The sequence below is a fragment of the Meriones unguiculatus genome, chromosome 20 (genome assembly GCF_030254825.1).
Source record: "Meriones unguiculatus strain TT.TT164.6M chromosome 20, Bangor_MerUng_6.1, whole genome shotgun sequence".
Classification (NCBI taxonomy): Eukaryota; Metazoa; Chordata; class Mammalia; order Rodentia; family Muridae; genus Meriones; species Meriones unguiculatus.
In genome coordinates this window covers 29,359,470-29,386,868 of record NC_083367.1, presented here as the reverse complement: position 1 = coordinate 29,386,868, position 27,399 = coordinate 29,359,470, and the positions used below count along the sequence as shown (strand labels likewise).

The following is a 27,399-nucleotide window of genomic DNA, read 5'->3' as shown; positions in this document are numbered from 1 at the left end:
CCAGTATCTACACTTTTTGACAAATAGTGGACACCTAAATATTTGTTGAAGGAACAAATATTGCTTGAGAACAGTATAAATGCAATATCTCAGTGTATTTTATTCAAATATGAATAAAATATCACTATTATTATTTAAGGCAAAGAGCTACTTGGCCATTTGGGCAGGCTGAGTACCTCTACATAAAATGCCTGCCACCAGAGATCATTTGGGAGGCTTTTGCATTTGAGAATAGTTGTATAGACTTTACTTGTGGAATAACCATAATCCAAACGTCCAAAATCGATAACTTTTTGACACATGATGTCAGTGATCAAATGTTTTAGATTGTAAAGTAGTCTGTATTTTAGATGCTGGAAGTAAATGTCCCCAGTAAACGGTATCAAGGCATTTTCAGGAGGCAGTCTGTACCACCATTTTGAAAGCAGCAGCTGCTGTGTATCAGCTAGATGAATCTGGAAGAGTCCTCAATTCAGTCAAGGAAAATAAGGTTGAACTACAACATTGATACAAATGTTGCCTCTATGTGGGCATGTGATCCAGCAGTAGTTTGGAGTACATAACAACAGAGTCACAATACTTTTTCTGTGTTTTCTTTCAGAATGCAAAGCTGACTGTGACACCTGTTTCAACAAAAATTTCTGCACAAAGTGTAAAAGTGGATTTTACTTACACCTTGGAAAGTGCCTTGACAGTTGCCCAGAGGGCTTAGAAGCCAACAACCATACCATGGAATGCATCAGTATTGGTGAGGAAGGCCTCTAAGATTCAGAATGGATGAGAAACACAGATGACAATGACAGTCTCTATAAAGGAGCTTCTCAAAGCTCAATTATACAAGAACCTGAAAGGCTCTCTCTAGTAGACTTTTTTCCATCTTTGTTTACAAAGATACTATCCCAAATCTGTGTTCACATAGCTGTAGCCAGCATGTGTCCTGGGTAATTAAGGAGTGCTCTGGTATTTCTTAAGGACTGCTTATAGTTGTTTCGAAGGGTTCTGATCATCAAAGATCGCTTATGTTTCAGAGAGAAAGAAAGAAAAAGGAAGGGAGAGAAGGAGGGAAGTGTGTGTGAGGGGGGAGAACTTAACTAATTTCCATTTTAGACCTAGAGTTTTACAAAACTCCTTAAATTGAATAACAACCAATAATGAAAGTCGTTTTCCATATTTTCTCTTGATATAGCCCATTAATGCTGCAGTGGCCTTCTTGTACAGGTACTAAAAACACCATAAAGAAGAGAGAAGGAGAGGGAGAAGGAGAGAGAGAGAGAGAACATTTTGGGTTCACTCAGACTGACAGAATGCGACAGTCCCAAGTTTGATTAATTGCAGGCCTGGTGTTCTGGAGGGGAGGTCCCTCACATAAGTTGTCTGTCTAAATAACAGATCGCTGACGGGCTGTGTTTTCTCTCTTTTAAGTGATACACAGCCACTAGCTCTATGATTTTGGTACACACTTGTGGAACAGATGCTAAACTGAATGGGAAAACAGCAAAGGAAAACTCAAAGTCCCCTGGGCAGTGGCTGCAGGAACCTTTGTTGCAGGCCTAGTGCTGGCGTGTGCACACAGGGCCTCCTGATTCAGAACAAGATAGTCTCCAGGAGTGCCCCGGGCTCCTGCACAGTGTGCTTCTGTTAGAATCTAAAGGGTTAGAGAAATAATTATAAGCCAGTGGCTCAGCCACTTCGGGACAGCTGCAACTTTTATTTGTGTACGTTCTTTTTCGGCAGAAGAGCGCCAACAGATGATATTTATAAGTTAACCCCTGAAACGCTAGAAAACAGCAATGACAAGTCATTCTGTGACTCTTCTTGCTCAAGTCTTTTCTCTAGTTAATAAAAACACAGAAAAAAAAACAGTTTAGGAAAGGGTAAAAGTCCATGAGAGTTCTTCTGGCCTACTTGTCCTGAGGGCTGATGATTGGAGGTAAGAAGCACCAAGCAATAGATAATAATGAGAATCACTCCATGAAATAGTCAAGTGTAGATACTGGAAGCTGGTGGTATTTCCTTACCCAAAACAATGCTTAAGTTTTGTTAGTTGTTTAGCATTTAAAAGCTAAACGTTCATTACTGCTTTTCTATCATGGAGAGTGTTTAACAATTGGCACCATGGGAGTAGCTTTCAAAGAAACTTGGTCTTCTATCTCCAAAGTTCCCAAGTCTATTTCTTACCATAAATTTTAGATGGTGGTTATATATTTTAAAGTAGTACTAGCAGCCAAGTGGCGATTTATTGAAAAAGTGACATAGGACACAGTGGTACTGCAGATCAGCGACTTTCTCAGATCTGGCTCTTGTAGCCTGACCCCTAAGGGAAGTCTCCAGTCTTGGTATCAGGTCCTCAGGCACAGCACATTCAGGCTTGCCCCAGATAATCTGGGGAAATAATGACATGCCTCAGGACACCAAGGATTTTCTAAGTCGTCCCTGTAATAAATATGGAGGAGTTGAGCCCAGAGAGCTGAAATGTGGACTGCAAAACACACCTTAAGTTTCAGGGCTTAGATTAATGCCATATCTGGAGCTCTCCACTGCTTACTAGACAGACTGTCTTTCTCCTACCTGGAGCTACAGCTTAGCTTTCGTTTCTACTTAGAAGATAAACCAAGCGGAAAGGTTTAAAACAAAAAGTATTGCCACCATATAGAGGAGGCGTGACAGTCAGTATAACAATGTGCCCTGTCCCCATGGTTTAAAAATCAAATTCAGTATACACTTCCTCCTTGTAGGGGGGCATATTCTTTCCACTTTGGATATCTGCTTCCTCCCTGGAATGTCTTTCTGTCTTCTTCATTGTTGCCCTTGGAGAAGCAAATAGTCACAAAAGGGAATATGCCATTGTAAACACTGAGAGCTAGAGTATATACCCAAACTATACTTCGTATGGGACATGCAGTTAGTCACTGAACCCAAGACCGCTCAGTTCCACCTTCCTCCCAATTTTGCCATTACATTCCCTACTTCTCAGAGTGACAGCAAACCACAGTATGCCCCTTTCTAGGGTAAAATGGCTCATTAATTTTTCTGAAACATTTACTTCATTGGAAGTTAGGAAGGAATATAGCTCTCTATATTAAGATCATTCTCAAGTGTCTTTTAATAAAGTTTTATCACAGTTCTACATGATCCATTAATTTAAAGTGAACAGAAACTGTTTTTTAATTATGTTTATCATTTTTCTAAGGTTTCTAATATATTATTTGTTACATTATCAGCATTCTTACACTATTTCGGAAGGATGGAGGAGATCTCTTTTTTTCATACCATTTTAACTGCTCTCACTAGTTATATTTCCTCCTTCAGTGAAATTATCTAAGATTTAGATTACAGTTTCACCTTTATACCTGCTCATCTTCTAATTTTAGATCAGTAATTAGCTGTGTTGTAATTTTTTCAAATCCAGTTTCATAAAGTCAGAGTATGTATTTTGACTTTATCATCTTTGTCATGAAAGTCCAACAGTGTCCTGGCTTCCAAATTAAATAATGCTTTTTTTTTTTCCCTAATTTGTCCTCTTAGTTCTAGCAATAAACACATATACAGAGTTTGCTTACAGATGAATATTTCTTTTTCTCTGTCTTTGTGGAGACGTTTTGCTCTGTGTCACTACTTGATGTTTAATTTAAGAGGGTGCTAGGAGATAACGTTCATAATCCACAAAAGAATATGCCACTAAATGCTGTAGCCGCTAAATCCTCTGACTGGAACCATGATGGTATAGGTAAATGTGGAATTGACTTGGTTCTGATGATCCAACAGAACTCACTAAGCTTTCAGAAATGAATTCACTTTTCTATTGCTCTAGTGAGGCATTCGGGTATCTGCAAGTGAATACAATCCCCCACAAAAATGAAGCGATTTTAATCCTCTAGATTTAAAATAGAAGTGTAATTTAAAAAAGTATTTACATATATCTAGAGGTTTAATTTAAATCTCTAGAACGCTTAGGTTATTGTTCTTAAGACTGTCATCAGAGTCAGCATTTTTGTACCGTAATGAGCAATTTCATCAGAAGACAATGGAAGCAGTTACTGGAAAACCTCTTCTTGTGGAGACTGATTTGTATTATCTGAAAGGTTTATAATGGGGAGATATTCCACTGTTGTAAGTTGAAACCTTTCATGTTCCTAAGAAAAGGAACAGCATTTTTTAAACCACTGAGAGTAGCACACACCTGTAACACTGGTGGTAATCAGAAGGCAGGAGGGTGAGGATCATGAGCTTGAGTTTAGACTCTGCTGAAGGAAGGAGAGAGGGAGAAAGAGAGAGAGGGTAGAGGGAAGGAGAGAAATAGGAAAGGAGGGAAGGAGGGAGGGAGGGAGAGAAAATAGCAGTTTTGGGGTGTTCCTTTTTATTAAAAGTACAAATATCTGCTACAAAAACCCAGGAAAATTATTAATAAAAAGCAGAGAGACTACACTCACACAAATGAACCAAATCTTCATAAGAGCTACAGCAGAACACACCCTGCCCTTTAAGAACTGTGCAAGGACATGCAGTCCAGATACCAGCGATTAGCTGTCAGTGGCCAGAAAGTCACTAATGTTGGAGATGCTTCTGCCCCTTGACTGACTAGTAAACCATGGTACTGAGCAGTATGAGAAATAGGATGGGCACTGAGTATAAGACAAAGACCCAGATTCCTTTTCTGTTTGTCTCTCTCTAGCACAAGTGTTCTCAACCATGTCTGCACACAGCTTCGCTTACACTAGTAAGAAGGCACATCTGCTCCATGCTGAAAATGTCACAAGAAGTTCCAGGGTGGGGCCCAGCATCCTCTGCTTTATCAGGCCCTCCAGATAATTCTGAAATCTGCAAAAGTTTAACTCTCTGGTTAATGATATCAATAGCCTGTCAGATCTGTTAAGGATCACCCAGAAATTACAGCAGTACTAGGAAAATTTCAAAGTATCAATCAGTTGTAAGTAGTGATGTTAGTGCCTGAGTCTACCAGGCCCAGTGCAGAAATCCAGAAATCCAATTCAATATAAAAGAACTGACAGTAGCATGTGTATCAAAAATCATCCCACTTCTGCCCCTTCTTTATGTTATGTTATCCAACTGTGATGTGCAGAATTTCTTTTGGAAACTTAGCTATGTTGAGGGGATATACTGTGGGGTTTTTGTTTGCTTGTTTGTTTGTTGGTTGGTTGGTTTTGTTAACAATCTTGCCTGGGCTCAAGAGCCAACTGAGACTTTCTGTCTGGTTTCAGTTCACTGCGAGGCCAGTGAGTGGAGTCCTTGGAGTCCATGCATGAAGAAAGGAAAAACGTGTGGCTTCAAAAGAGGGACTGAAACACGGGTCCGGGATATACTACAGCATCCTTCAGCCAAGGGTAACCTGTGTCCCCCAACCAGCGAGACAAGAACATGCATAGTACAAAGAAAGAAGTGCTCAAAGGGAGAGCGAGGTACAGACACACTAACCAAACGTTCTTTGAATTGTCCCAATTTGATTCCTATTTCACTTTATATCTTATGGAATATTTGGCTGTATTCCTCATGCCTGAAGCTTTAAGTATGTAGAAAAAGAACATTGTGGCTCCAATTTACAGATTATATACCTCATTAGATTTTTAGTATGGAATCTGATCTCAGAACTTCATAGTGTGATAAATGAACCTCAGTTCAGGATGCCGCTGTAAGTACACGGGCTGTTGTAGGGTCTTGTGATCTGCCTTGCTAATGCCTGGGAACTTTGGGGAAATTTCATAAGCACAAGTTGAACGTTATCTGACATTAATCCATAACAAAGGGACACCCCACCTCTCCACCACCAACAAATTCCTTTCACTGTTGAGTAGGTGCTAAAATGGTGCAAATGTTTCTAAGTTCACATTTGAGGTAAAGGATGGAGAGCATTGGGGACATTCTGTCTCCAAGTTTATATATGTCATATAAAAATTTGCAAAACCTGTTAGAACAATTATTACCTGTGTCAAAATTGGTCAAAGCCCTGTAAGCGCCAAGGAGAAATTCGCCATTGAATCTAGCGCATGAGTGAAAATAAACTTTGTTTAAAAGAACTGCAGCTGCTGATGTTCAAATTATTGTTTCCCCGTATTTCTCCGTCATGCCCTCTGTAGCACTGCCTACAAATATGCTGCATATCTTTAAATAAGTATAGGTAATCTTCCCAGTGAGCCTGCAAATGACCCTCTCCTTTAGCTAATTGTCGTTTGACAGGAGTTGGATGCCTCTTCTGATGAACTTCCTTATCATATTGCAACCATTCCTTCAGTAATTCATGCTCACGTCTGTGGCCACATATTATGCTAATTCCTAAAGAGTCACAGCTACGTAGAATCCTCTCTAAGAGAGCTATGAAGTTCAGTGCAGAGTGCAGTGGGGAGCCCAGGGGATTAAACAGATAATCATGAACAATGTCACATAGTAAAGGAATTTCTTGGGAACAGAGAGGGGGACAGTGCAAGCATGAACACTGTTTATAGAGAAAAGAATTTGGGTCACTCGAGTTTTGCGTAATACTTTTTATTTAATCGATTATGTTATTGTATTAATTACCCACCATGAGGACTCCACCATGGAGTCCTCGGCTACCGTTGCAACTCAGAACTTAGTGTACTAAAGTTCTTGAATATGTGTTATGTTACAGAGAACATCTAACTTTTGTAAATCTGTAAGAGATTTTGATTAAAACTGTTTCAGGGGTGGAAGTTGACTAGTGAAAAAGGCCATTTTTGCATTTGTTACCAATTAATTTACAAATCTTAGATTTTAAAAGTTGGCTTTGGAAGTCAACCAGCTGAGCACTCTCTTGGTATGCGCCCATCGCTGTAGAGTTATGTCCGTTTACTAAATGATCTTAAAATTTAATAAGCTACACGTGGCCTTTGTCATAGTCTTTCTATAAAATCTACAGCATTAATAAGTATTTTGCATATTTTCCTTTAAGTATAAAAATGAAGTAATGTTTATTCCAGAGAGAAATTAAATTACATTATCATTTCTCTTTTATTTGAGAATATGCTCTTCTAATATACTTTTTCTTTCACTTGCCATAAACATTGATGTCATTTCTTTTTTAAAATTTTTTTATTATCATTATTTATTACAATTTATTCACTTTGTATCCTGGCTGTATCTCCCTCCCTCATCCCCTCCTGGTCCCACCCTTCCTCCCTCTAATCCCCCTATGTGCCTCTCCTAGTCCACTGATAGGGAAGGTCCTCTTTCCCTACTGTCTGGCCCTAGTCTATCAGGTCTCATCAGGACTGTCTGGATCCTCTTTCTCTATGGCCTAGTAAGGCCATCCCTCTAGGGGGAGGTGATCAAACAGCAGGCCTGAGACTGCCCCTGTTCCCCTTACTAGGGAGGCCCCATGGAGATTGAGCCATCCATTGGCAAAATGACATCTTACAGACTGGGAAAAGATCTTTACCAACCCTACATCTGACAGAGGGTTAATATCCAGAATATATAAAGAACTCAAGAAGTTAAACACCAACAAACCAAGTAATCCAATTAAAAAATGGGGTACAGAGCCAAACAGAGGATTCACAACAGAGGAATATTGAATGGCAGAAAAACACTTAAAGAAATTATGTCAGTTCTTAAAGGTAGCAACTAAAACCTCTATCATAAACCTGTAAAATTTTGTTTCTGAGCTTTGTTCCTTCCTTCTAAGGATACAGAAACATTTTACTCTTACAAGCAGAACTTCATGCAATTATAACAGAATAAATATTTTATTATTTTTTTTCAAATTTGATAATCCACATACTAGAAGAAATTGTGGACCCCTTGTAATGGCATTCCTAGCCACATTCCAGTTTTTCTCACTCTTTCTTTGTTGTTCAATGTGCCTGATTCATTTTTTATGGTGGGGTGGAAATGTGAAGAAGGAATAAAACTATACTCTAATTCATTACTACCTTAACACTCTTAAAATTTTTTTAGTGTCTACTTATTGAATATCTTACATTAAGTAAGAAGTCAATCGGGCATGGTGGCTCATACCTTTGAACCCAGCTTTTAGGGAGGCAGAAGCAGGTGGATCACTGTGAATTCAAGGCTAACCTGGTCTACAAAGTGAGTCCAGGACAGCCAAGGCTACACAGAAAAACCCTGTCTAAAAAAAATAACTAAAAACAAACAAACACACAAACAGTAAGAAGTCAAGGGAACAGTAGCTGTGACCTGCTTTCCTTCAACTATATAGGACATGGGAACATTACCCAACTCCTCAGTTAGGCTTACATTCACATTTATGAAATAAATGTGATACATGAAGGAGCATTTTGAAATGTAAACGCTAAGAAGCATAAACACACTTAGCAAGGAAGGCAACCAGCAGGCTAAGTTGACTAGAAGACATATGAGCTAATTTTCTGGATGAGCTGATCTTTTTTATCTTAAGAGAGTAGACATAAGAAACCTTCAGGCAGTTTAAAAGATAAGCACAGGAAAATGATAAGGACAAGATCCATCCACTAGCCTATCTATTTAACTGCTTAATTGCTCTGATTTCAGAGCTCAGCGATGCATAAAATAGGAAGGGTCTCTTAATTGTCTAGGTTTCCCACTGAAGGATGAGTGAAGCAAATGGCCAGGCCTCTGTTATTAAATGTATCCTCCAATCTTGATTTGAAACTAATCTGCAATCTGCCTGAGAGGGTAATGAAGGACAGAGGTAGATCATTCCTATTTGGAACAGGTGCAGAACTTGCTTTCAGGACTTTTTTCCCTGCTGGGTTCTAATTGCCAAAGGCAGAAGCTCTGGGAAAGAATGATAAGATCCAGAAATAACTTTCCAAGAAGCATTCAAAAAACTTAAATAGAAAGAAACAGTGTCTAGATACTGAGTGGACTGTGTTTTGTAAGATAAAAAATGTTTTACCCACGTAATTTCCTGACTCTCATTTTCCTTGTGCTTCTAACACTGAAGGTAAATAAGGTTAATGCAGTCAATGTATTCCTTTGTATTCACAATTCCTATCTTCACCAAATGTACCATTTATTTACAATGTGGGATTATCTTCCCTAATCTGTCATGTTCTTCTTTTTTAATCAGGGTAATTCTTCAGAAGCCAAATAGAGCCATTTTTCATTTTCAGAAACAAATAGAGCCATTTTTCATTATCAGAGACAAACAGATGCATTTCTTAGTAACATGATCAAAGATTGTACCCTCTACCCATTCATCTCTTAAAAGGCCAGATAACTCAAGACCTCCTTGTAAGCACTTCAGGATATGATCTCTCTGGTCTTTGGTTGTTGCTGCAAGTAGACTAACCCCTTCAAGAGTCCAGAGAGGCTTAGAGTTATTTTGTTTCTGATGGAACATTCTTAACAGCTAATAATATATATGTATATATATATGAATTTTAATAAAAAATATCTGGGAATCTGGAGAGATAGATCAACATTTAAGAACATTTGCTGCTTTGATAGACTATTAGAGTTGGATTCCCAGCATCCACATTGGACTGATATACATAACTTCCTGTAACTCCAGTTCCAGAGGATCTAACACCCTCTTTTGGGCTCTGAGAACACCTGCACACATACGGAGACACATACACACACTCACACGCACAATGTTTTTAGTGTTTTACAGGCGTTATTACAGAGAGCTAATTCCTTAACATAAATATATTCATTTTATCTTAAGGAACCAACACATATTTCACCAAGTGATAGTAGCAGGGAAGACTGCCAGCATCCCGTGGCTATTTAGCTTTAGTTACGGTAACTACTGTTATCTCCTATTTTGCAACATTCTGTATTAGGCAGAATTAAGTTCAACAGTCTTTTGTTGAGCTTATTTATACATCTTCATGGAATTACTTATAATAGCTTAATGTATGTTTAACGTATAATATTCAAATAAATGTTATAAACACTTGCATCTTTTTGAATGTTAATAATCTTTATGTGTTAGGAGTTTTATGCTCTTCTTTTACTTTTTGCACAAATATAGTACAGGTTGTTTGAACCAATAGTTACTCTACTTTACAATAGAAAGCTGGAAACATCTCTTAATTTAGACAAATCTTCCTCAGGGCTCTCTGATGACCATATTTATGGGTCTAAAACTAATTCGAGATCTTTTATTTGTACAAGGAATCAGAAGGACACAACCAGTATTTGAAAAGAGGTAGAAGAAAGTGAGTGACAATTATTACAGTTCTCTCCCTTTACACATTTTACAACTATGCTGTATGCTCACCACCACCAACTGCTAATTCTTCCTCCTCCTTCTCCTCTACCCCCTCTTCTTCCTCCTTTTCTTCTTCTTTTTCTCCTCCTCTCCCCTTCTTCTTCTTTTTTTTTTGAAACAGGGTCTCTCTTCATAGTCTTTAATAATCTGGATCTCACTATTTAGATGAGGTTGGCCTCAAACTGAGAGGTCCGCTCTGCCTTCCAAATGCTGGTATCAAAAGTATGGACTATCATTCCCAGCACTTACAAACTTCTTTATGTTAAAAGTTTTGCAAAAATGTCACAGCTTGTTTTCTTTGTTTTTTATCTCAACTTATAGTTGCCTGTTTATAATTGAAACCAAGTTTGTATCATTTGCATTTTATAAACTCCCTAAGACGGGATATTATTAATGGTGGTCAAAATTCAGTGTGGATAGAATTTAGGGCAGAAATGCTTGTGTTAGTATTATTCACAAAGGCCTGACCTTCGTAAAGTTACAGAAAAAAAATGTGCTAACTTCTATGTTCTTAGAAATCTGGCCATTGCTATACTAATGTAACCTACCAAGTGACCCTTGGAAAAGCCTTTGTTCTTTGAGAGGACATTTTTAGGGATGACGTGTTTAAATATCTAATGCTTTTATCTTTTAATGTGTCTATCTCTATATCTCTTGTGTGTGTGTTATCTGTGTGCATCTTTCTGGGAACATGTGACTGTGTGTGTTTTTGAGTGTTCATGGATCTGGAGGCCAGAGGTTGATGTTAGGTATCTTTCTTGATGGGTCTCTACCCTATTGTTAGCTACAAGGTTTCTCCTTCAACTTGGAGCTCAATGATTGGTTAGAATGTCTTGGCAATGGGCTCCTGGAATCTGCTTGTCTCTCCCACTCAACCCAGACTTGGGGCTATTATGCCTTGCTGTTACATGGGTGCTGGAGATCTAAATTCAGGTATGATGTTAATGTGGTAGAGACTGCATCAATGAGTATGTCACTTTAATGCCGTCTTTAATGTGTGTAAAATAACACTGTTATGTTCCTTAAGAGAGTATTAACTGAACTGACTAGGACTCAGGCCCCAGTCAAACAGCGATCTTGCCTGTGTTCAGATACTATCTACGAAAGCTGTTTCCATAAGCTTATACTCAATAATAAGTAACCTCAGAGCACAGAAGCGAAAACAATAGCCAAGCATTTAAGAATCTGTGACTGGGCAGTTTAAACAGAGAACCATCCAACAATTTTGATCTTAGCTAAGCTCCTTCGTGCAGCTTCATCCAGGCTCGTCCTGGGTGCATGAAAACTGAGCAAACCGGGCTACGTTTAATGCCAAGAAGGTATGTGAGGTCCAAGGGCGGAAAGCAAAGTAGTTTTTCCTGAGGATAGACCTAGAACTGGCAAGCTTACATTTCCACCACCTTCTCTTATCTTGTGCTGGTCACAAGGCTACTCCTGACTCACAGGGTGAGAAAATAAGTTGCACCTTTCATCAGGTCAACCAAAATGTTACATTGTGAGGTGCTATGCAAGCAGGAGCAGAAGGGGTGGGAGAAGGTGAGCATTCCTGCCACCCAGAGATCTTTTTCTTGTTTGCAGTTCAAACTATATCAATCTCAGACTATATCAACCTCTTACTGTGATGCTGTCTCTTCCTTTATAAAACACAGTAAAGGTGTGCAGTATATCATTTCTTTTGGACCTTTCTACATGTAAAGTGGACTAGTTTGTGTTCTCACTGCTAGCACAACACATCCAACAATAACTATTTAATGAACAAGGGTTTATTTTGGTTCACAGTCTGAGAGCACAGCCCTGGCAGAGCTTGAGGCAACTAGTTACATTGCTTTTTATTTTTTTTTATAAATTACAGTTTATTCACTTTGTATCCCAGCTGTAGGCCCTTCAATTGTTCCTTTCCTATCTACCCTCTCTCCCTCAAATCCTCCCATTCCCCTCCCCAAGTCCACTGAGAGGGGAGGTCCTCCTCCCCTTCCCTCTGACCCTAGCCTATCAGGTCCCATCAGGACTGGCTGCATTGTCTTTCTCCGTGGCGCAGTAAGGCTGCAAACCACTTGGATACTGTGGGGAGGTGATCAAAGAGCCAGCCACTGAGTTCACGTCAGAGACACTCCCTGTTCACATTACTATGGAACCCACTTGGTGGGTAGGGCTAGACCAGGCCAGGCCAGGGTGGGTCAGGTAGGTGGGTAGGGTCAGGCCACTTGGACACTGAGCTGCCATGGGCTACATCTGTGCAGGGGTTCTAGGTTATCTTCATGCATGGTCCTTGGTTGGAGTATCAGTCTCAGAAAAGACCCCCCTGCCCAGATTTTTTGGTTCTGTTGCTCTCCTTGTGCAGCTCTTGTTCCCTCCGGGTCTTTCTATCTCCACCTTCTTTCATAAGATTTCCTGCAGAGAGTGAGATGAATGCTGGTAGTCAGCTCCCTCTCTTCTTTTTCTTCAGTCTGGGACCCCAACCCATGGAATGGCCCTGCCCTCACATAGCATGGCTCTTCTTTCTTCGACTAACCTAATAAAGAAACGGCCTCACAGATATGCCTAGATGCTTGTTTCTGTGGTGACTCTAAATCACATCAAGTTGACGGTCAGAGTTTTCCATCACAAGAAGACCAGAAGAAAACCTGAAAAGTCAGACCAAGGGGCTGGAGAGGTGGATCAGCCATTAAGAGCCTGTGTTGCTCTTGCAGAGAACTCAGGTTTGATTCTCAGTACCCACATGGTGGCTCACAACCATCCATAACTCCAATGCTAGTTGATCTTCTGACCCTGCAGGCACCACACACACACAGGTGGTCCACATACATACATGGAAGCAAAACGCCCATTCACATAAAATCATAAAATAAATAATCATTTTTTAAAAGCCAAGCCAAGACACCTTTATATAATAGATAAATATTTACTTAAGTACTGCTTTGTGCTAGGTATCCTAGAGTGTGATGAATGCATCAGTGAGAATTAAAAAAAAAAAAAAGATTCTTCTTTCACTATTATTTTCGTATTCTAGGAGTAATATGATGTTTGATGTTTCATGCAGCAGTGATCACCCTGCTCAGCTTTCTTGCAGCAAAAACCTGTGTTGAGAGTTTCTCATTTTCATGATAGGCAAACTAGTAGCTGCAGTTTTCATGAAAGTTTACTAAGCCACTTACGAAAGCATTTGTTTATGCTGGCAAAAGTAAAATAGACCTGCCTATATTTTGTTTTAGTCTCTAGGCAAATATTTGTATTTTTCCTGTGACCACCATCTTGATACACTAATATGTGCTTTTTCAAATGGCCGAGTAGGGTTAAAGGTACAGCTTGTGGCTGTGGAACAGAGCTCGAATTAATAGGGCCTTTGGAGAAATGACCCCAAGACCTTTGGCTTCATCTGTAGCCTGCCTTAGCCAACTGAGATTCCTGCCAATTAGCAGGGTTCCCTAGAGAGAGACTCGGAGAGCATCAGCATAAATTTAAATTCTGAACCCCCAAATGTAGTTTCCAAAAGGGCTCTCTTGTATTTTGCTAATTACAAAGTAAACATTTCTCAGAAAAAAAAAAAAAAAAAGACACTTCCTCCTTTCAGGGTCCTGTCTAGCTCCTCACACACCTACCACTCCTTAAAACTGCTGCTGTTGTTGAAGCCCTTTGGCAAGAGAGGACACTGCCTTTGTAGACACAAAAAAGGATTATTTTTCCCTTAGATCAGTATCTTATTCTCTTTTAATTTACTCTAGCAACTTCACAGAAGCCTTACAGACAAACTCTGTGTGTGTTTAGTGTCTGACAGAGAGGAGGGCACACCTTTCTTAGCCCCCCGGGGGATGTGATGGCAGTAGAGTCAAGTGGGTTACAATCGACCTCTATGGCATCATCGGAGAGAAATGCTTGCAATCGGCCACATTAAAAATTGCCTATTTGCTATGTCGTTGAGATGCTTTTCCTAAAGCCAAACCATATCTGTGGAAACTGGTTTATGTAAATATCAAACAGAGTTTCTGTATTTAAAAGCCATATACTTGTGTCATGACAAGTGAGATGGCCTCACTCAAGTTCACGGGATATAGCTCAGACGGAGTGTTAAACCAAACTTCTCAGAACAAGGTGTATGTTTTACTGATAAAGAAATGCAAGTATGTAGCTCCCAGCATGGTGTCCTGCACCATAAGCCATTATTGTCAACATGGCAAGTGCATGTGAAAGGGAGATTCTCTAAGACCCCTTAGTGTTCTATATTCTGATTTGCCCTGTCAGGTGTTTTTATGTTTCACTTCACTCTCCTTTCAACCTTTTTTTAACCACTCTCTTTTCTTATGATCTAAATTAAAAATATTTTTCAATAAGTTCTCTTTCTGATTATGGCAACTATAAAAATTATTCATAATTTGTATGAACTGGTTGCCAGTATTGAAAAATCATATACCAGTATCCATCAGGACATTTGAGATAAAACTTGACAGATCTGAAATCATCTTAAGCAAAACATACAAACAAGCAAAACAATAGGCTTTAAGGATAGTTTTGTTTTTGTTTTTGTTTTTTTTTGTAAATTTCTTATGCCATTAAGCCATCTGTTATTTCACCGTTTCAACTCTTCCTCCCTCCCTTTACTTTTTGTTGGTTTGTTTTTCATTGTTGCAAATCTTTCTAAAATTTAGAGGAAATCTGGCTCTAAGCAGCGCCTGTACATATGTAAAAATCCCAATTTAAAAGAATAGTTACTTTAATTTCTCTGTCCATGCAACCTACTTCAGGCAGGAGTCTAATTGGTCAGCTTGAGTCACATGTCCATTCTCTGAACCAGTCACTGCAGCAGACATTTTCAATAGTCTTGATTAGTCTGCCTTTCATAGGTCACATGCCTACAGTTAACGCTGGATACAAGTGAACCACTGTAGCTGGTTTGACCTCCAAATAAGTATGTATGTGTAAAATGTCCCAGTTCAATACACATATGTACAAATATGAAGTGCTCAATATTACTCAAAATAGAAACACATACTCTCTCCCAAGACACTTTCCAGCCAATATCTATGGAAAAGCAATTTAAGTGATGAAGTTTAAGCAAGTTATTTTTTTTCAATTTTGACCAGATGTGCATATCCTAGCATAATGCTAATAATATTTTCATTTAACCAATTTTTCCAGTTTCTGGGTTTTAGAAACATTTTCTTATGAGCTTAAATTGACTTTAACAGAATCCACTACTCCTTCAATGGTTTCTGGGACTGATTTGCAGACTCCAGTCCAGGCATGCTCATTTTCATTTCTAGCTGCACAGTGTCCTGTGTGAAACACACCAGTGTGGGTAATGACCTTTTGCTTAATTACTCACCGTGCCACTGGAACTTTAAGCTTAACTCCAAACTAATTACTGTACTCTTATGTTTATGTTACGCATACGCCACTGGGTTATAACTCTAGCCTGTATGAGACCAGGCTGCTAAAACAGGAAAATACGTCCACAAGGGGTTGTTTTGTTTATTTGTTGTTTCTGCTGGAGGAGCCTTTCTTTTTCTGATTTAGCAAAGAATCAGATATACAGAAGAGTTGCTCAACAAAGAGCAATTACATTTCGTGAGTCAGGAAGAATGTATATGTGATATGGAAGCATGAGGTGCTGCTTTGCCTTCGCAGCGCGAGGAATAGCATATTTGGAAGCACAGTTATTTCTCACTTTGCCATAGTATCTAAAGTCAGGCAAGGAAATAATACTGCACTGACTCTTAAGACATGTATATTATAATTAGCAATTATATATGCATATGCTTATACGTACACATATGTAATTGCTAATTCGAAAAGTAAAGCAGAATATAGAAAGTGTGCACATAGGCAAGTGAGATGGTTCAGTGGGTGGAAGCTCTTTCCACAGAGGCTGATGATCTGAGCAGGATCCTGGGGACCCACACAGTACAGAGAAAGAACCAGCCCCTACAGACTGTCGTTGACATCTACACACGACCTCATGTATGTGCATATGCACACACACACACACACACACACACACACAAAGAGTCAACACCTTTAGACTGTCCTTTGACCTCAACCCTTACCTTCACACACACACTAAATAAATAAAATGTAATGAAAAGTAATTTTAAAGAAAATGGACACAATTAAATTTAGGAGCTTTTGACTAACTAATTGTGACTCATGAACAAAAGCGTGACCCTAACTGACATAAACAATTATCCACTTTTCCATAATGTAATCAGTATATGTGATAGATAACTAATTTTATGAAGTGCCGACGTAAGGAGTGAAATATCATTCAGTGTAATGAATGTACATTGTGTCATATATGCAGCCTAATTGTTCTCTGATTAATACCACATGCTACAAGGTTTATGCTTTAATTTCTTCTCCTAGCAATTATAATTGAGTTTGCTAAAATATCTCATGAATAAAGCTGGTAGATTCGTATTTGTCCAGCTTCTAAAGTTCTGGTTTGAAATGCATACCAGAAAGAAGTTTACATACATTTAAAATGTTTCATGAGTGAATATGTGTGGGGGTATGTGGATATGAGTGTGATTTTCAGAGGACCGCTTTCTGCAGTCATTTCTCTACTTCCACCAAGTTCTAGGGATCAACTGAGGTCATCTGGCTTGCCATGCAAGCACTCTACTCTAAGCTGTCCTAACCAGCTCAGGGTGTCTTTCATTTACATTTTCTTCCTTTGTTCTGTTGCTTCCAGCTTTGTGGCTGCCTTCATTGCTGCTCCTCCTGTCTTATTTTCTCAACCACGTATATTTTCCGAGTTAATTAGTTAATTAATATATATATATTATAATTTAATATGTATTATTTAATATATATAATATATACATACTGAGACAGGACCTTACCACATCTCTGTGTAAATGATGCACTTCAGTGCCAACTTGACCCTAAATTCATAGTCTGTGCCTACTGTTCTCCCAAAGGCTGGGTTACAAGTATGCACCGCTACAGCCAGATGCCTGGAGTTCATTTTTCCCTTTTATTAAGAATGGATTTCTGGGCTGGAGGGATGGCTTAGAGGTTAAGAGCCCTGGTTGTCCTTCCAAAGGTCCTGAGTTCAATTCCCAGCAACCACATGGTGACTCCCACCATAATGAGATCTGGTGCCCTCTTCTGGCATACAAACACACATGCAGACAGGATACTTAAAAAAATAATAATCATAAAGAATGGATTTCTTTCTAACCTAATATATCTTAATTACAGTTTCCCTCCCTCTCCTCCTCCCGGTTCTCCACCTACCATCCCTCACATCCATATCCATTCCTTTTCTGCCTCTCATTAGAAAAGAAGATATAACCCAACTCATTTGAATATGAAAAAAAAGCTGAAAGAAAAGAGCACGAGAAAAGGGCACAAGAAATAAACGGAGATGCAGAGACCCACTCATTTGCACATTCAGAAATCCCATAAAAACACTAAACTGGAAGCCATAATACATATACACAAAGATCTAGTACAGTAAAAATAGAGAAAACCTATAATTACAATTAAATTAAAATATAAGATAAAATAAGATAAAGCCCTGTCATGGTGTAATACAAGGAGCATCTAAGGGTGGCATTAAGTCTGTCTTCTGCTGGCCCTCCGCCACTGGGCATGCCTCCTACTCAAACAGGAGTCTCTTTCTCCAGTGAGACTGCCTCAGAGAAAACCAAACATTCATTTGCTTGTGGGTATCAATGGGAGATCGCTTTTTGGTGAGGGATGGGGCCAGGTGTGCACTCCTCTCAGTGGTGCTGACCCATGGAGGCCCTGTGCATGCTGCCTCTGTCTGTGAGTTCTTATGTGCCTCCATCCTGTTGATTTAGAAGAGCTGTTTACTCAGTATCCTCCGTCTGTCCCCTCTGCTCTTACCCTCTTTCAGCCTCCTCATCCACAGAGTTCCCTGAGCCCTGCTGCGAGGGACTTGATGGAGGCATCCAGTTCAGGGCTGTTTTCCATGATCTCTTGCTCTCTCTCTTAACTGGCTTTGGGTCTCTATATTTGTTCCTATCTGCTCCAGCGAGAAGATTTTTGGTAAAGGCTGACCAAGGCACTGATTTATAAATATAGTAAAATGGAACTAAGAGTCATATTATTGCTACTTTTGGTTTTTATTTTTTTCTTTAAAAATCGAAACACACTTGTGTTTAGTTTTACCCTAATTACCTGGGGTATCCAGTCTCAGGTTCTTGGTCACCCAAACAGTGTCTGGTCTGAGTTCCACACCATGAAGTATGTCTTTAGGCAAATCAGACATTGGTTAGTCACTCCCACAGCATTGTGGCACCATTGCACTAGCAAATCTTGCAGGCAGGACGTGATTGTAGAACAAAGGGTTTGTAGCTGGGTGGGTGTTTACCTTTCTCTTTGGAAGAGTGCAGAGTACCTTCCTGCACCAAAGACACAAACGCATAGTGGTGAAGGCTCTATGCGGGCCCCATCTTGACTTCATCATGTTCAGTAGGCTGTGTGAGTGTTGTCTTCAGCAACACAGCCTTGTTGTCAGTTTGTAGAGAGCCACCTGGCTTGTTTGGATGTTTCCACCGGATCCCTTTGGCCAACACTCAATTTAATGTGACCCATTCCTATTTCTGGTACTAGAAGCTTTATTTAGTGACAAATGCCCATCTGGGGTTCTGTCTCCCCCATTATTTGGCTATTTAATTTAGGCTACACTCATATATGTATATATTTTTGGAAGACTCTACTGTACTAGGTTTTCACACAACCCTTCAAAAGGCCTTTAATTTAAACTTTGTCCGATCATATATCTTCCTTATTCCCTTCTTCTCTTCCCCTCCCCATTTGGTTCTCTCATTCCAATCACCACCCATCCATACATAACTATGTATTTTAATTCCCTTTCCTAGGAAGATCTGTCTGCTCTCCCTAGCCCTTTACTCTATACCTAACTTCTGTGGTTTGATAATGTGTAGCTTGTATATTACTGACTTAACAGTGAATATTCACGTAAAAAAAATCTTCAGTTTTAAATTCACTTTTCACTCTCATGTTCAGAATCTTATAAAGATAATGTCTAAAGTTCACATCATCATTTTAGTAAAAGTATAGAAGTATCTGCAATCAGAACCATCTCAGTTCAAACACAAGTTTGTCATGACTGTTATTTGATTCATTGTTTAATTTCTGCTAAGGCATTTTATGCCAATATGACATGTGGTATTGAAAGGCTCTAAATTTTTGAAGATATATACATTAAAAATTAACAATATCCCTCCACTCAGTGTAGTTCCATCCCCTGAAAAAAGTTAGACTGAACTGTTGTGTCTTTGTTCCCTATTATTCTATTGACTATAGAAATATACTCATTTTCTTGCAGAGGTAAAAGAGATGATCCACCTGTTTTTAAACTTCAGATGTTCTTTGAACACTAATGTAAGGATTTGCCAGTGTATATAAAATTTATACTTGTGCCTGGCATGTAATAAGTACTAAACATTGGCTGAATAAAGCAGAAGATATACATATATGTATACATACATATATTAGTATTTAAAATATTAATAAGTATTATATTTTAAATATCAATTATATATATATGCATACATATATGATTAAAGAAAAGGGAGGCCACGAATTTGAAAGAGAACAAGGAGAAGGACATAAGGGGGTTTGGAGGCAAGAAAAGGAAGGAGAAAATGATCTGATTGTATGATAATATTAAAAATTAAAATTAATTAGAAAATAAAAGTATTAATATGATCAGGTGAACCATTTTTGAAAAATGCTCTTGTAGTTAGCCACTAGAATTTAAATTCGTCTATCCTTTTGACTCTTGCCAACCTGACATCTTAACACAGGGTGTCCTATTGCTTCCCTATTAATATTCCCTGACTGTTAACATGGTTAATGTATAAGGTATACTTTACGGCTGCTATGCAACATATGATAACTACTATTTTTACTTACTTAGGGTTCTATGGGTGCCTATTTATAATTCATCGACTGCCTCAACGTTTTTATAGAATAAAAAAAAAGCAACTGTGAGAATTCTTTGTTTAGTAGGGATGGTGACTAAGTCATGTATATAGCAACTGTTCTTATTACTGATTTCAAGGTATAGCATAGTGGTTTTGTTTAGATTTTAAATAGCTACATTTATTTCTACAATGCTAATTTTTATGCTGGCGACATAAATGAATTCATCAAACATTTATTGAGTACCAATTGTGTCCCACTCAGTATTAGGCACACTGGAGTAACAGTGTTTGTATGTATAAATGAGAATACATATAGCTGTGAATACATAAAGGATATATATATATATGTGCTACATATTGCTCACATAACTCTTTTGTACTGTGGATTTAATTTAGAAGAGTTTTCTTAGACCTAATCATATTCTAGGTATCCTTCTCTTGTATAATAACAGCAATTTATGAGAAGTGAGAACTAAAGTCAAAAATACTTCTTGGCAGCAGGAGCCTTTGTCACTGAGCTCTCTTACCAGCTTTTGTCAGGCCTTTTAAAAATAGCTATTTTAATAGACAATAAGTAATTGCACTTATTTCCTGAGTATAGTTTGATCGTTTAGTACCTGGGCCTTCATCCCTGCTTCTGCACAACTGTTTGAACTACCCTTCACTGCTAAACCGGTTTCCCCTCAATGAAATCTGTTCTTCTAGCAGCTGTGTTCACAGGCTAGAAGGAGATAAAGCTAAGTGTTATGTAAAGATTAAGCTGAGCGAGTTGGAAAGGAAGCTAAAAGCAGAAACAAAGAAAAATTAGAGGACATAAATGTCAAATCAATAGGACAGTCTGTGTCTTGGTGGCATATCACTCCAGGGCAGGTCTCATGTTCAGGAGTTGTTGACCATTATAATGGACTACAAAAAAATAAAAACAAACAAACAAATAAATAAACCCTGCACTGTGTGGCTTCCTAGATCTGGTTTTGCTACTAGTACCTGTCTCCTTGGCTATTTGCAGATGCTTCCACAGTGAGAAGATTACATTACAAAAGCAGGATTCACTGTTTGTTTGTTTGCGTTGGAGACGCTGGGGACTGAACTAGGGTCCTTTGTGTAGAACTGTAGTTTTTCAACCTGATGTTTAGATGCCATTGCTCTGTTGAAGTACCATGCAGAGCCCAGTACATAAAGTAGACTGACAACAGAAATGTGTTTTTAGCAAGCAAAGAGAAAAGTTGGAACTTATATGTACTGCTGGCAGGAGAGCAAAATGATGGAGCCTGAATGGCAGAAATCCAAACTGGAATTACAATATGACCCAGCAATTCTTATTCTTAGTATTTCAATACTAAAGAATTGAAAGTAGATCCTCAAGGAGACATGCATATGCCCATATTCATAAAAGTATTACTTACAATAGCCAAAAGTTGTGACCAACTATTGATGGAAGACTTTACAAAGAAAACGTAGCATATGCATTCAATGGGATACCATTGTCTAAAAATCGAAAGAAATTCTGATACATGCTACGACATGAGAGAAACTCAGTGGTGCCATTCTAATCAAAATCAGACACAATCACACACATGTCCAATGATTCTGCTTATATCAGCTATCAAGAATAGCAAAATCACAGAGATAGACATTAGACCAGTCGATGCTAGGGACAGGGGGTAAAGGAAAATGAAGGTGTTGAGAAATAGCACTTCAAGCATGCACAACGAAGAGTGAGTTCTTCGGAATGTCGTCTGTGATGACTTCATAATGTGGATGTTCTTAGTGCCACCAACCTGTATGCTTAAAATGCTTAGGGTCTTTATGTTTAATTTATCTCAATCTAAAAAGTTAAGGGCTGGAAAGATGGCTCAGTAGGTAAAGGAACTTGCCAAGCAATCCTGGTAACTTGAGTTCTATGCCTGGAACCCAAGAAAGGTGGAAGGCCTAAACTGATTCCACAACTGTGGCATGGTATGTGCAAAGCACCATACACTCACATTCACATCACACACACACACACACACACACACACACACACACACGCACCATAATAATGAAAAGAAATTCAGTGTTAAAATCGGGTTTCTGTAAACAATGAGTCCTAGGCAGCCAATATACATGGGCTAGACTGGTATATTTGAAAACCACTGAAAAACATGTTTTCTGAACCCCTTCAATGTGTCTTACCTTCATGGAAAATGTGAAGTTGACATTTCTCTTGATTCTTTGCCATAGAAAAGAATATTGACTTTTTTTCCTTAGGAAAATTGCGTGAGTCTCAAAAGAGAAAAAGGTGTCAGGGTCGTTTCCCGTGGGGCCGTGAAGTTTATCTCCATTGATGTCCCACCTCTACTGTGCTATAACTATAGTAAGCTATGCGAGGAAAAGGGAATGAGAGGCAGGATCTGATCCCGAGGCCATAGAGGGGTGCTGCTTACTGGTTTGCTCCCCAGGGCTTTCTCAGCCTGCTTTCTTATGTAATTCAGGACCAGCAGTCCAGCAAGTATCCCCACCCACACTGACCTCAGCTCTTTTTCATCAATCACTAATTTTCAAAAGGCCCTATCGATTTGCCTATAGCCTGATCCTATGGAGGCATTTTCTCAACTGAGATTTCCTCCTCTCAGATGACTTTAGCTTGAGTCAAGTTGACATTAAACTAGCCAGCACAGACATAATTATACTATAATCTTAATTTTTAATAAAAAATTGGAAATATTTCCTGTAAGAATATACAGATATTTTAGAATTAAGATGTCATCAAAACTGTGCCATTTGTCTATAAAGCTTTATAAACTACTTGAAACACAATTAGACATTTGCAAATTCAAGTTTGACATAGAGATAAAATTAGTAACAGGGCCTCACAGATCTATTGAAAACATATTACCTTAAACTTTAACGTAGAACCTCATATCATTCTGAACATCTTGTGCTACTCATTGGCTGGTCTGATGTTTTCCTCAGGGTTTTTGTCATTTGCTTCTTCTTTGTTGATTGCTAAATACATAATGTAAAACAGTAGGTTGCAAACTGGCCTTAACTTGGCTGGGACCTCAGGAGAACCATTCTGAATACTTTTTATATAAACGCTTAAGGAGGTCAAATTAAGAAAACTCTCAGCTGCTGAACTTGGATTCAACAAGCCACTGACCAATTATAATAAATATTAATAAATGGCAGATGACAGATGTTTATTGCCTAACTGAACTATGTGTATTCAACACTAAGTTTTCAAAAAGTTAGTTCAAAGGATTTAAACTTACATGTTGAAGTATCAAAAAGAATAAAACTGCCTACATGTGATCCAAACTTTTCTAACTGCAATTAACTAAATCTCCATAGGAAACACACAAGATACTTGTTTCATCATATTAAACAAAGAATTGACATGAAACTTTACTTTATTGGACTAAAGTTAATTTTTATAAGCCTACATTTCCAGGGGAAAGAGACTTATAAACCATAAATATGCATTTACACAAATACATTAACACAATATATGTAACTGTTGATCTTAAAGTCTGAAACCAAATTGTTTAAGGTACACAAATTTTGTGATCAGAAAAAAATAAAAAGTCAGTTCCAAATGCTAAGTAGGTTTATAAACATGTAGAGTTCTACTAAATTATAAGATCACTAACCAGGGTTCATTCATTTCTGGATACTTAGGAGTTGAGACTCAGTAATTCAGTTACCTGTTTGTGTAATCCTGGGAGAGTAGTAAGACACTTAAAATAGAAATGAATCCTCTAGTTAGAATAGGCAAAATACAAGAATTTTCCAAAGGAATTACACAAAGACTCAAAACATCTTACAAAAACCAGAGAGGAAAATAACTTGCCTAGTTTATGCCTGTCTTCAACTGAACCCACTCACTATAACCGGATCCACTAACACAGATTCTTCCCAATTGGGCTGTGGCTTAACAATACTATTTCTTGAGTGTTTGACAGTTTTTATAAAATTGTCTTATGTAGCTCTGTTAAGTATCCTAGACATGTATGCATTTTACTAAAACTTTTATCATAAAGATGAGGACATTGGGAAATTGGGTGAGTAGTTGACTGAGCAATATTAAGTACAGGCTGATACAACACCAGCGTCCAGTTCTGACCCAATCCCATGTGATTTCAAGTACCGTAGGCAGAGAGGTCTATGTATTAAACTACTGGGACCATCACCAAATAGTTGGGTCAAAATTGTGCCTTGAGTCTGGGTCTTTTTGAAAATAAGCTTTATCCTGCCTGCTTCAATGCTTTTGCCACATGTCCAGGATGAAGGTGTATTTTTGTTTCCCAACTCTATCTACACCCATAGTCAAAAGGGCTAGCAGCAGCCATTATTTTCTTGATATATTTGTTATTCCATTTCTACCATCAAATTTGTTTGTTCTTTTGTTTATAACTATTCCACTGTCAAAGAAAAACACTTAAATAAACAAACAAATAGAGCAATGATTTTCCCTTTGTTTACTCACACTGATGTTTACAGCCCATACGGTTTTTGAAACCGTTAACATCCATATTGAAATGGTTTAAATGGTTATGTTCCCATATCAGGCTGTCTAAACATACACACTGTCAAGGGAGGCAGTAAGCTTCATATGCTACATGCACTTTTGCATGTTTAATTACGAAACTTAATAAGAAACTTCATTTGGTTCTTTCAAAGGTTATGAGTTTTAACGACACATCCAGTTAGTATTAGGTAACACTGAAAACATAAAATGAAATTGATTGGAGGAGGTATTTAAAGGGATTGGATTTTCTGCTCAGTCTGTAAAGCATAGACGGCCCCACAAGTATCATATGAATGAGTGGACGCGCTGGACCCATGGGACAGAGTGCTCGCCCCGGGAGGCCTCTCAGTGTGAAGCAAGCTGCAAGTGGGCAGAGCTCCAAAACAGAACACCATGTGCGTGTGCAAATGATTAGTGCAGCGTGGCGTTTGGGGTTTGGGGTTGTTCTCTGAAGCCCGGGATGAGGTGGAAAAAAAAAAATCACGTGCTGCTCTTGTTGTGTAGACATCTGCCGAAGGCATGTGAGGATAGCGCACATTTCCTCTTAGGATATTGTGTCTCAGCCCTGGAAAGAAGAGAACTGGCAAGGACCAGAGGAAGGATTGTACTCTAGCACGAGGGTGCAAATGGGAGGCATTATGTGAAGCGTTTGTAAAAACATTCGCTGTCTCTCCTAGTGTCATGTGACACCTGTTTACAGACTTTACCTCCAGTGATCAGAGACTGGCCTGTTTCGGGTGGCATGCCTCATTACCGTCTCTTTCATCACTGAAGGCATAAAATATTAAAGAAGCTTTTAAATATGCTTTAGACATGAAATTGACCTCAAAAAATAGGTTTAATTTCAAATTAGTGAAAACACGTAGATGCGACTCTGCTTTTATCAGTTCCGGTTTTCTGTAATGGCTTCCGTCTGTTGCAAAGAGAAGTTCCCTTGGTCTTCTCCAGGGAACAGCACACCAATTGGTTATTCAATACGGAATGATCATCCCTGGAAAATAATTTTGCTTAGTAAGCAAAATTATGTAGACCAAGCAGGCCGTGTTTATGTACACACACACACACTCACACACACATAACAACAACAAAGGAAACCGTGAATTCAAAACCTCGCAAGGGGGCACATTTGAAGGTTTGAGGAATTAAAAGGGAATGGGGAAATAGTATTGTCTTAGAAAATACTAGGCTATGATGAAATACCATGACCAAAGCAACTCAGGAAGGAAAAGGTTTATTTGGCTAATGATTTCATATCACTATTTATCATCAGAGGAAGTTAAAACAGGAACTAACACAGGGCAGGAACATGAAGGCAGGAGCTGATCGAGAGGCCATAGAAGGATGGCTTGCTCTCCAGGGCTTTCTCAGCCTGCTTTCTTATGTAATTCAGGACCAGCAGCCCAACAAGTGTCCCTGCCCACACTGAACTCAGCTCTTTTTCATCAATCACTAATTTTAAAAAGGCCCTGTAGATTTGCCTCCTGATCCTACGGAAGCATTTTCTCACCTGAGGTTTCCTCCTCTTAGACGACTTTACCTTGAGTCTAGTTGACATCAAACTACAGACATAATTACACTACAATCTTAATTTTTTTAAATAAAAATTGGATATTTTCCTGTAAGGTATAGACAGACCTTTTAGAATTAAGATGTCATCAAAACTCTACCAGTTGTTTAAAGAGCCTTATAAACTACATGAAACACAATTAGACATTTGCAAATTCAAGGCTGACCTCATAGATTCCACCTGGGTATTGTTATGAGCATATTAATTAGTCTATGAATAGCAGCAGTTAGTCTTTGAATAGCAGGTATGCTTTCATGAGAAGATTGAAGGTGTGAAGAGAGAAAAAATAAGTTATTTTTAAAATATTGGAGTCATGAACACATGCAGAAACTGCCTCCCCATTAGATTTTATTTTTCTGGCATTGTCCTGTTGGAAAAAGACAGCATTTCCCATTGATCTCACTAGACCATTAAAACAAAAAAACAAATACAAACAAACAAACTTCTACAGATGATAAACTCTTAGCAAAGAATCAGGATACAAAATTAGCAAACAAAAATCAGTAGCCTTTCTATACACAAATGGCAAATGGACTGAAAAAGAAATTAGGGAAATACTACCTTGCACAATAACTTCAAAAAATATCCTAGAATAATTCTGGCCAAGCAAATGAAAGAATTATATAGTAAAAATGTTAGAACATTAAAGAAAATAATTTAAGAAGATACCAGAAGATAGAAAGATTTCCCATGTCCATAGATTAGTAAGATTAATACAGGAAAAATAGTCATTCTACTAAAAGCAATCCACAGTTCAATGTAATCCCCATCAAAATTCCAACACAATTCTTCAAAGAAGTTGAAAGGACAATCATTAACTCCATATGGAAGCACAACCTTTCTTAGCTGAATCAAAATGAAGCCTCAGAAATAAGTCCACACACCTACAGATGCCTACCTTTTAAAAAGAAGCCACAAATACACTCTGGAAAAAGACAGCATCTTCAGAAAATGGTGCTGATCAAACTGATTGGCTGCATGTAGAACAATACAAAGCGATCTATGTTTATCACTTCACCCCAAACTCAACTCCAGATGGATCACGGACTTCAACATAAAGCCAGATACATTGAGTCTTATTGAAGAGAAAATTAAGAATGGTCTTGAACTGCTTATCACAGGAAAAGACTTTCTGAGAATACTGATTGCATAAGACCTAAGACCAACAATCAATATATGGGACCTCATGAAATTAAAAAGCTTCTATATGGAAAGG

The 27,399-nt window shown here is 38.4% G+C and overlaps 1 protein-coding gene across 1 annotated transcript in view; it reads left to right on the top strand.

Annotated features, from left to right (window-relative positions):
* The window catches only part of Rspo3 (R-spondin 3), an 84,980-nt gene that overhangs the window by 29,667 nt on the left and 27,914 nt on the right, over window positions 1–27,399 (top strand). Inside the window, exons 3-4 of the mRNA XM_021651461.2 lie at window positions 602–748; window positions 5,220–5,417. Of these exons, the coding sequence (XP_021507136.1) occupies window positions 602–748; window positions 5,220–5,417 (345 nt within the window). The remainder of the gene's footprint in view (window positions 1–601; window positions 749–5,219; window positions 5,418–27,399) is intronic.